General features: G+C 38.7%; 1 protein-coding gene across 1 annotated transcript in view; it reads right to left on the minus strand.

Annotated features, from left to right (window-relative positions):
- PCCA (propionyl-CoA carboxylase subunit alpha) overlaps positions 1–12,078 on the minus strand; it is a 284,588-nt gene that overhangs the window by 126,747 nt on the left and 145,763 nt on the right. The window contains 1 exon segment of the mRNA XM_040538044.1: positions 6,636–6,741. Within this exon segment, the coding sequence (XP_040393978.1) occupies positions 6,636–6,741 (106 nt within the window).

Consider the following 12,078-nt stretch of genomic DNA (forward strand, 5'->3'; position numbering starts at 1 on the left):
AAGTCATAAGCAAGCCATGGATGAGGAAAGGGCCATGTCACGTACGTTCAAGTTTCAACATTAACTGAGTGGTAGCCACAAAAGTAGCCACTCCTGTAGCAGCTGCTGTTTTCCCTGTAGACATGATGAAAATAAATCACGATAAACATGGGGACTTAGCCAGGTCCATTTACTTCGGTGACCGACCGTCCCACCAACAATCACCTACGCAAGATGTGTGCTGCCTGCTGCCTGAACGTCTTCCCAGAAGATGTTCAGTGAGGTCCAAACTTCATAATTATTATCTTCATAATTATTTCATAATGATTATCAACTCTAAAGATTGAGCAAGCATGAATTGCTGAGTGCCCAGAACACCTTTTTTTCCCCATAAATGAAATATGGATAATAAGCTATGAAAAGCTCCCAAAACAGACCATTCTGTTTCTGGAATATATGTTCACACAGAGCAATAGCTCTGCTTTCAAACTACTTTATAAATACCTGATATTACTTACACTATCCATTCTGATGTCATTAATTTAATCCAAAGAAAAAAAAAGATACATACCTTCTGTAGTGGTCATAAATGCTCCATTTATGCTGAATTTCACTCTATGCCAACTTTTACATTTTACATAAAAGTTCATTTCCACTGGCTAAAAAAACCTGCTTCATATATTTGCATCTAATTGTTTGTCTCTAACACATGTAATCCTCTTTCTGTAATATGCAAATGAACAATGTAGAAGGGTAAATAATACCAGATTTTAAAGACAGACAGAATACTATATAGGGCAGTGGGTTTAGCAGTGATTAAGCAAGATTACAAAGAAAAAAAAATACTATATTATTAGTGAGAGACCAAAAGAATAACATTAAGTAACACCTGAAGGGAAAAGGTAGGGGTGTGACAACCTGAAGATGCCATTACAAACAAGGATCTCTCACACACACGGAATAGGTTCTTAGTACCTTGCTAGTATACAGGGAACAAAAAAATACAGTGGAATAATGGTCTGAAGCTGTAGTAGTTACATAAGGATATTGAGGGTTTTCAAAGGCATAGCAGTAAATCATGAAAAGAATGCCTGACTTGTTAACCAGGGGACCAGAAGAGTAAGGATAAGACAGTGTTATTTTCATGAGCTAAGCATGACTGCGAAACTCCAAAGTAAGGGAATGAAGGAAAGCCACAATTGGGTTGGACTTAGTCATCCTTACCAAATGAAAACAAAGCATTTTAGCTTTATATCACACAAGAGGGTATTTGTAGGGTAATGCAAAGTATAAATATTTAGCTGTACTTGCAATAACTGTTCACGTTATTACTGCGGTTCTAGGGGGGGGGGGGGGAAAATCACATAGTGTAACTGATACAATTCAGTGGTGCCTGTGCTGCAACTCACCCTCCTTCCAAGTGGCCGGTTTGGATGACTCTAGTAAATTTTCCTGACATCATCAATGTAACATAACCTTATTTTGTGCTGCTCCAGCAGTGCCGGAGAGCCAGAAAGCTCTCCTATCGAGCAGCTGACCATTCTTCCATATGGGGAAACCCTAGGCTGGCAAAGAGCTGGCTGCGTCCCAGGCTCCAGCAGGATAATAGGTGTAGTCTATGTGAAAGCAAGCATGAGAGGGGTCCTGGGCTCCACTGCTCTCCAAACAGCTCACTAGCTGCCCTAACCATAAAATGGCAAATAAAAGCAGGTATCTGAACCATCATTACTATGCACAGCTGAGGATTTACATCAACATATCTGTATCAAATCAACCTAGACACAAACCTACAAAAGCTCATGAAATAAAATGCTAAACATAACTGTTTCTGTTCTTGCTGTTCACCAATCAGAATTGGTGAACAGCCAATGAAGAGACAAACCAGCGTTTTTGGATTAAAACAAAATTTTACTTGTATTTTAACTACAGTTTCTCACTATACAAATATACTTACCGTTCCTGTGAAAGTCTTCCTTTATGCTTGGAAAATATCGTCCATTTTAGGACTCAACATACTTTACAGATGTTGATAAATAAATATTTACAAGACCCCAATAATGTAGTAAAGCATTAAGGCCATTTTGTCTTTTGGTAAACTGAGGCTCAATCCAGCTGACTTCTCTAAGGCCCCACAAGAACAGTTAGGAGTTTAACTCAAGGCTCCCCAGTCTCAGTCTTCTTTGCTAAACAGGCAAGCAAGAAAACCCTTTAGTTATTTTCTAGCAATGTAAAACATTTCCCAATGTGTTACCGTCTTTTTGCATGTAGTATCAGGTAACGTGGGCATGCAGCCTCACTGTTTTTTTCCAAGTCATAAATGATGAAAGGGTAAAACCCATAGAAAAATTAGGAAAATACACTTAGCTGCCAACACAAGCAACACATAGGAAGTGCTGCAGGCAATTGGGTTTAGAAGTATAAACATCACATTAGTAGACCCATGAGATAGCATGATGTAGCCACACCTGGAGAGTCACTCTCCTATTCCCCTCCCAACCCACTAATGAAAACAAGTCTGAAGCCAAAATGTGAAGATTCAACTGTACAACATCATTTTTGGTCTCAAAGGCTAACTACATCAAACAGACACAAAATAAGCTGGATCCACTTCAGCCAAAATATGTTTCCACTTGAAACAAGATCAAGTTCTGTCTAGAAGACCTTGGGATTTTACTAGATGCTGTAAATCTGTTCAGCAGCTGTGGGTGGCACCAGCTTCACAATAAACTGGACTATGGAACAAGTAGGAAAAAGTCCTTGGTAAAGTAACTGAAATCTGAACAATGAAATAATCATCAATCATTCATAGCTGTTTCCTGGAGGAAACATGTGCCCCTATTATCTGGATATCACAGTGAAAATATTCACATTTGTAGTATCTGGCTCACTATCTGGCTCACAAAATACCAAGCACTTTCATTAGCTAATTATCTTCCAAATACAAAACAAAACCAAATGCTCAACAACCCATTTCCCAAGAAAAAACAGTTAAATAACGAGCAGTTAAACTGTGGGGAGGACACAGACAAATGCTCTAAATATCATATTGCATAACAAAAGTAAGTGTCTGAATTTCTGTAAATATGAGCACGCGCAGGTCCCCAGCAGCTGTTCTAGCTAAGGGTTGGCAAATTAATCCTACAAGACCATTGGCGAGGCCAGGGGCACATAGGAATGCAGACAGTGGAAACTCACCTGTGGGTGCTCCACCCAAATTATAATGCCATTCACTCCAACACAGGAAAGGCAAACTGGTGCTCACTCAAGGCCTGCATTAACCTCAATGCCACACAAACTGCTCCAACAAAGAATCCCATTACAGAGGTCACACCTAATTGAAACCAGTGGAACAAAGTTGGGTGTTTGATCTTAATGAGACAAAAGCTCACCAATCTGAGTGCATTCTAGTAAGAACCTTACACTTGATGATTCAAGGCACCCAAGGAATTGTCCAATTCCTTGCGAAGCAGAGGAGCAGGCTGGGACAGTGAATCCATAATCTGGCTCAGCTCCATTTCGTCTGAGTACAGTCTCAGTAGACCTGCTAGCGAAAGGTGGAGTTTCTGTGAAGGACTGCCAAGCGTGGTTCTGTCTATCCATCTGACTAGACTAACAATCCTGAGCTTGGGCTGAATAAATCATGGGGAAAAAAGGGAACTCTAAATACCCCTGCAGTTGTAAAAGAATGCATACTACACATATGGCTCCCAAAAGGGAAAAAAAAAAATCCACAAATGAAAACCAAAAGATAATCATATAACTCCAATTCAGCAGAAAACTGTCTATCTGGTAGCTGTGCCAAGTGCAGAAGAAATAATGCATGATTTCAAAATAGTAATGTTCAGTGTAATTCCTAGCACAAAAATTCCTCATGATTGCTTTCAGTGTATGCAAAAGAAAAAAAAATGCCAGGGCGCTGAACTTTGAAGATGATCATCAACATGTTTGTGTAGTTTTCCAAACTGTCAGGAGAATGTTATGGATCAATTTGGAATACGTAGTCTAAATTCACTTACATTCTCCAACATGGATTTAAAATTCACACAGACTCCAAACATCCAATTCTCCCACAGTGAACTGCATCCAAGTTACAACTGGCTTTTTTGATTTGTTGCCAGTAGGACAGGTTCCTACTATACACTTTTTATTTATTAAGATTTTTCAAACAGATTACAGACGCACCAATAAAGATGTGCTTTTTATGGCCACAATCCTGCTCCTAAAAAATGCCCATGACATGGAACACCTTCAAAAATAAGTCAGACGCAGCTTGGCTACGTTAAGGACATGCCATGAGGGATCCTTGATGGGGCTGCAGTAACTTACATGCTCCACAGTATTCAGTCCCCTCTAGAGGGAGTCCACTAGCTGCTCTAAGGAGTGGAGAGTACTGTCCAGGAAACTGCACAATCCTTTGACCTCACTCTGCTTTTGTTTCTTTGACTTGTCTCTGAAGGAGCTGCATGATTTGAAGGAAAGCGGATCGTTACTGGATTTTATTTTCTTCAGATGTTACTTACCAGTAAGCCTTTTCGCATTACCTTGTCCTTATTTGGCCTCAGACAGGCAGCTTTACTGTCATTAGAACAAGTAGACCTAACAATGTATGTGGATTGAAACAATGACCTATCCACTAAGAATCACACACAGCCCCCACTTCAAGAAAATTCTAAGACTCAGCTTCTGAAGGATTCCTTCCACATCTGCATGTATCAAAACAAACAGAAAAGACCATCCTGAGGAAACCAAGCTGAACATAGGTACCTGTCATGGCAAGAGAAAGTGATATCCCCTGTACTGAAAAGATTTGTTAGCTCCACCATTTGAAACCTGAAAAAGCAGATCTTAATCTAGTCTTATCAAGGAAAAACTTCATGTGGTCAGACTCTACTGTCTTCTCTGTTCATGCTAGAGGAATCCATGTGAGGGAGTTAGGTTACAAGGACTTCAATGGGAAACTACTTTGTCTTCAAAGCAGGAGAGTATTTGTTTTCCTGATACGTCGCAAAATGAGAAGAATGGCTGTGTCTGATTGCTCAATGAAGTCTTTTGTTTACGTATTTGACAGTATGATTAAGTAGTTGAGTGTGTCTTTTCTATTAAGACACATAGACACCTAGTAATAAAAGAAAAATTTTGCATTAGAAATAAAACATTAAAAGATTCTTCAAAAATTGGACTCCTTTTCTCATTATCAAGTAAGAAAATTTTACCAGCAAAAAAAATCCCAAATCAGAGCAAGGAACACAACAGTGGTTTGAGAATCACTATTTCAGTCAACAATTAAAATCAATTAAAGTCAACTTAAAATTAAGTAGGAATGAATCCTTTACTCATCTATAGCACTAACAGACTACTTAACTTCCTATGCTGACCAGTAAAAACTACAGTCAAAGCTCCTCTTCATTTCCCTCATTCATTTTTTAGCTGAGGAACAGTGGCCTTAGCGTATCTGTTGTTCTCCTTATGCCATTTGCTATGGAGGATACAACTTGTGGAATGAAGTAAGAAGGCGCTTAACTTTCCCCTATAGGTGCACAAGGCAAGCAATGACCTAGCCCTACATATGCTACGTATTACAAAGCTGTTATGCTGCTCTAAGTGTCTTTTTTTTTTTTTTTTTAACACCATATGGTACTATTTATCTTGTGGGTACAAATAAAAATAAAGACTTCTTGAAACCACATTTCATTTATTCCTGACCACTGTAAAATCAGTAATAGAATACACTGTCAAACCACTGGCATGGAATGTGAATAATGTCTGTCCTGCATTCTGACTCTGTCTGTATCTCTCACAGACATACACATGCAACTATATTAAAGAATTTAACTTAAGAAACCAAGAAGCATTTTGAAGTTCACATTTGCTATACGCAATTGTTGGAAACACCAGCTACCCAAATGAGATTAATAAATTACATTGTTGTAATAGAAGGTCTCAAGGCATTGACAAAGGCTTCAGCTTACAGTGATGGGCAAGAGTACGATGACAGCTAGAAGCATCCTAGGAGAAAAGCATACTGTTCCAAAAAGCCAAAGAACTGAATTACTATTTTGACAGACACTACTACAATGGCTTGCCAAATAACACTACTATACAGGTACTAACTGCTGCTATCCAAATGAATGAAAAACCAAAAGAATGAAGAAGCAGGGAACAACAGCAAGGTGCTGACTACTCCAGCGTTTACAAGTCAGAAAGTGTTTTCAGAATTAGACCCTAAATTATTAGGCTTCTTCATCACGGTAGCAAATTACTCATGAATCCACAATATTTTAAAGCTCTGTAGCTGAATATTCATATTATCCCAAAGTGCTTAGATCGCTTCAAATGGACACATGGGAAATTTGTGATGCTCAATTTGTGGTTAGTTACTAATGTAGCAAACATTTTGCATTAATGAAACTCCTGATGTGCATTAATTACTGTACTGGCTTGTAACACATTTTTGTGCCTATTAGCTTGCTAATATGTAGAATAAAAATAATCGTGTGTGACTTGTGCAAGTAGGGAAATGTAAGCACCAGCTCATTTGAATTTAGAAAAAACAAACTATATTAGAAACCATGCAGTTTCTCACCAGTGTCTCTCTCGTGCATAAGAAGATGCCATTAACAAAACGCATCAGCACATCTGAGTTCCTAGAAACAAACTTACCTTGGAGTCCTAGAAATCGCTGTGACCTCAGTTGTCAGCCACATATAAAAGAAGCTGCCGTTGCCAGAAGTTCCCTTCTTTCAAGATCTGTCAACTTGTGCCCTAGTTTTCAAAAATCAGTTAAAAAAACACACGTTAGATACCACAGACCAGCATAGCCACAGACACAAAAAGTAACAACTAGCAGAGAAGACACTATTCAGTCCTTACAGATTAAACCTACATTTTCCCCCTAAATTAAGATGAGGCTCAGCATAGCAGACGCTCTGAGTTTCAAAGTTTAAATTGTATGTTTTCATACAGGTCAGCCCTACTGCTAACACGGGTATCTCTGTTGAAAACAATTTGACAACTGAAAGAAAAAAAATTGAACGATGCTGCAGCATCTTGTTTTCATTACTGAAATGCCACTGGTTGACATATTGTGCCTCATGCTGGTAAGGAATCCATCTGTACATTAGAACTTATTCAAAATATACAGCATTCTTTCTCAGTACCTTACCTTACCGAGGATACAGATTTTCCAAGCAAAAGGGATAATGACAACTCCAGAAATAAATGTGGATAAAACTAATTGTCCTTTAGTGTCATTTGTGTCATCATTATTTTGTGACTAACGGCATACTTGGCACTTCATAAGCAGAAAACAGCTCAAAGTAGCCTGCAATTTAAAGGCAGGCGAGCTAATGAAGGTTTGGACAAAAAGGTATGAACCAAAGCGACTGGAAGGTTGTGGGTTTTTTTTTTTTCCTATCCTGGTCTTGTTGCAGACAGTGAAAGTCAAGTCGAAATTTGGTCATCCAGATAAAAAGAGAGAGCACAGTGCCAGAACTTTGTCCTTCCCATGTTTAGGTCTGAGACTGTGAAACACAGATTTGGTATGAGAAGCTGGCAAATAGGTGGACAAGATTGGTGTCACCAGAGAAGAAAGGCAGTCAGAACTGATGTGAGAGGAAGTCAAAGGGCAAGTAAAGTAACCAGCCCATACGGGGTGATGGGAAGTTAAAGTTGGCACAGAAGAGGGCAAGAAGTGCAGAGATGAATTGTCATGGAGAAAAAGCAGCAAACTATTCTCAGGAGATAAATTTTGCACAGATGAAAGCCACGGGTGTTTCAAAAGCCAGAGAGGAGGATAATGCAATAATTCAAGTTAAAAAAAAAATAAAAAAAGATGACGGTAAGACTGAAAGATGTAGCTGAACTCAGTTACAACAGAGCTCTCAAAGTGCTTCATGCAGCTGCTGTCTCAGCAGACCTTCATGTATAGATACCACAGCAAATGCCACCATCTATGTCAAGTACAGACTTCACATTAAAGGCTGGGGAAGGAGGTGGGGATGGGGTTCAGAAGGCTCTACCTGCCTAAGCAGCTCTGCCCAGTGAAGCACGTTTGCTTCCAGTTATGCAGCAGAGACAACTCCCCTCTCCATCCCTACCCTCCCATAACCTCAGCTCTACTGCAAGTAATGTTAACTCACATTCCCTGGTGCTGGTTATTAGGGAGTGACAATATCTATCAGCAGCATAAGGCTAGCACAATCCTCAATAAAATACAGAATGGAGACCTCTGAAAACAATCAGAACAGACTTTACAGTAACAAGTGCAAGAGCAGTTTCAAAACAGGATGTTTTCTGCACAGGACTTGTCATCATTTGACTGGTCACATTAATTATGGATAGGTAAAGATGCTGCTTAGAGTTTACCTCGGCAACGCAATCAAGCTAAGATGATGGAAACACCCTCATTACAGTTCCAGTTAGCAGTACAAAGGAGCTGTCACAGGCCAAAAAAATGTATATTTAGAAATAATGAGAGTCAGCAAATCTGCATCTATTTATTTTTAATTTAGTCCATAGTAACATATTCTGGCTAAAGATTAATGCAACTCCCTTTGCTCAGTGTTTATTATTTTCTATCTGCCTTGAAATGGAAACTGTCTTCACTAACACACACATGCAGAAAGAAAAATCCTGAAAGGTTGAGGAACTGGCTTGAGAAACAAACTTGATCTTTCCTTTGCCCGTTACTAGAAAAATTAATTGCAAAGTGAAAGTCAAAAAACACTGAACTTCTGTACCATTTATGTGTGTATATGTATATACATACATACACATAAGCCCTATACAACTACACAATGCAATAAGCATCCACTATCTGGCTCTGAGATGTGCCAGTTTTCCAATTTTCCCAGTAGTTTGCACACAGAGAAGAAGCTGAGATTATTTTTCCAGAAGGCTGTATTTCTAAAATTGGTATTTTTATTATATATATATATATATATATATATATATACACACACACACACCCCTTTGCTTTTCTGTCATCATGCCTATGCCCATGAAAAGTCTGTGTGACCAAAACCATATGTTCTCATCTGCTCCAACAAACACTGGTAGCATTAACTCAGACACAAGAACAAGGTAAAATTAGAGAAATCCCAGTGTGAGGGGTTCATTGCATGACTTCATCTTGGATGAAATCAATAACTGCTTTTGCACTTGTTGTGCTGCAAAAACTATTTTCTCCTTGTATCTTCAATAAAAATCAAACTCCAAACAGCGAACAGATGTCAATAATTTGAAACAGGTTAACAACCGATCAAGAACTACATTCACCTCTTCATTATCACTGATGTGAAAAAAATGTTTATCCGCTTTCTCTGTTTGTCACAATCTGCATTAGTTGTGGCACATACTTGGCAAGTAGAAAGACAGTCATCACTGTGGTGTCCGATGTGGGCAAGCTGTATTGATTTTCCCAAGTCTGGGAGATAATTCAAACTGTTAAAATTCGGTTTTGGTCTTCGGCTCTTTGATGGTGAAATACAATCCTACCAGAAAATGTCCTTAGCATAACTTTGGAGACATACCTCAGAAATTTGATTAAAGGCTGCTTCCTACGGATGGCAATTTGCTATTATTACACAAGAAATTCTGTTGTCAGTACTACCGCAGTTTTCTGAACACCAGCCTCATTTCCATTGCCTTTTGCTCTTGCTATGCTTAGTACGATTTTAAACGGTTTTGAACTTAAATTATTTATTACATTACTATATCTGGAAATACACCAGTGTTCCAGATAGCGATACCTTTGTTTCACCTCAAGTATTATTTTACCTTACAAGCTAGCCCTCAGGACTTCAATTGGATGTCTTGAAACAGAAATTAATATTCACCATGAATAAAGACATAATAACACAGCCTTTCACATTCATTATGCAGAAGACCGATCTGAAAAGTTACAAAGGTACTTCTGAGGCATTTTTCCAAGAGCTGCCTTGATTGGAAGCAAAATGAGTATGGAGCAAAGGCTCCCCATCTTCCAATATGGGAAGTTCTACCACTGCCCTTTCCTAACCTGCTTACTGCATACAGGACTCCTGGGCTGTATGGAGATTTCATCTCCACCATAAGATGTAAATCAGCTCCCAGATCTCTCTCCACAACCTGGGATATACTTCTGCACTCTCGGTATCACTAAGCTGAATTATATAATGTCAACATAAAACACAATTAATGGCTATAAAACTAAGCCACAATTAAAGGAATGGAAGCACTGTTGTTCCTATTACTGAAAACTAGATCATATGCATCTATTATTACTAAACAGCAGAACACTGATCGGAAAGAAGACAGTGAAAAAGTATTTCTCTCTCATTTCCCTGATGTTATGATTGCTTAAATCAATATTATCACAGTATCCCCCAAGCTGAGTCAAAGAAGTTCATGCAATTACTTTACATAACCAACTTCAAATTAAATTACATAAAAGGTCATTTTTCCCATAACAGTCTCATTTGCATTTTGTCCTAGAAATGTGTTTTCTCCTATCAATTACAGAAAAAAAAAGCAAAAAAAAAAAACCACAAAGCCCTGGTTATGTACCCAGGCCTGTTACTTAACAGTTGAAAATTGACTTTTCTGATAGAGAAGAATAAAAATTAAAAGCAAAATGGCTAAGATAGAAAGTACAATGCAGAATTCAGATCCATGCCAATGTAGGCAGTGCTGGTATCACATTTAGGTTCAGTTTTGGTTTCCGTTTCTCCCCAGTGGATTTTGAAGTTACAAATAAACGTATACCAAGTAGGCTGAGGCAGAAAACAAAGCTGGATGTTGTCAGAGGTTTTGATTTCTTCAGAAATCAAGATGAGCTTTGTTCCACCCAAAAGTGGTCATGGAAAAATACAGACAACATCGTCAGCATATGCAATCGCAAAATATTCAGAATTGAGAAGTATGTCTCTCACAGAGCTGGTGGTGACCATTTGTTGGACAGATTGCTAGAACATATAGAAAGGATTGCTAGAGCATATTATTTTGAAGTACAAAGTTATTACTGACAAAGCAATAAAAGTTCATGACTTCATCTGGCATAGAGAAGAAAGTCAACTACACTATCTGTTGACACAAATTTTATAATCCAGTAGCTTCACAAAATGGAGACAAAGATTCAGTTCTAGTGTGGAGAACATACATAGAATTAACAGCAACTATCCTCTCTCTTCTGTCTTCCGACCATGCACTCTCAACATCAGATTCAGACCAGGTTGCTCAGAGGTTTGTGCAATCAAGTCTTGAAAATCTCCAAGGATGGAGATTCCACAACCTTTCTGGGCAAGTCATCCCAATGTGTACTTATCCTTAGAATGAATTTTTGTTTCCTTATATCCAGGTGGAACCTCCCACGCTTCAATTTATGACCACTGACTCTCACTCTGCTGTTGTGCACCTCACTGAAGAGTCCAGTTCCATTGCCTCAGGAAGCTCCTCAGAGATACTAGAAGGCTGCCATTAGGTTCACCCTAAGCTTTCTTGTTTCCAGTTTAAATAAACCTGGTTCTCCTAGCCTCTCCTCATCAGTCTCCTCATGGCTCTCCACTAAACTCAGGTTTATTGTCGTTTTTCTTATAGATGTGAGAGGAGTAAAACTGGACAAAATATTCCAGAGGTGGTTTAACAAGTGCTGAGTAAAGTGGAATAATCGTTTCCTCCAACCCATATAATTATAACAAACACAACATATCTAAATGCCTTTACCTCACACACACTCTAAAGCCAATACGCAATTACAGGAAAGAGAGAGAGAACCTTACTTTTTTCCCCCTACTGTATTAGAATCAGATAAAGAAACGTCCATCAGAAATTCTGCTCTTCTTCTCCACCAAATGAGACAAACATGTAACACGATGGGAAGATAAAGGGCTCTTCCTTTTGTTTCCTGTGTTCTGGTACGGGTTTTGCGATAATCTCTTGGAAAATTCCCCCATTTCCCGCTTGCGCTGGATGTCTTTCCCAAAGGGATTGACAAAGTATTTGAGACATCGTTAATAACCAGGAAGAGTTGACCATTAAAAAAAATATCTCAGTTATCAAAATTATCCAAGAAAAGAGAGATTTTAACTGTGAAACAGAGAGAACCACAAAGAATGATCCCAT

This window comes from Cygnus olor, chromosome 1 (genome assembly GCF_009769625.2).
Source record: "Cygnus olor isolate bCygOlo1 chromosome 1, bCygOlo1.pri.v2, whole genome shotgun sequence".
NCBI lineage: Eukaryota > Metazoa > Chordata > Aves > Anseriformes > Anatidae > Cygnus > Cygnus olor.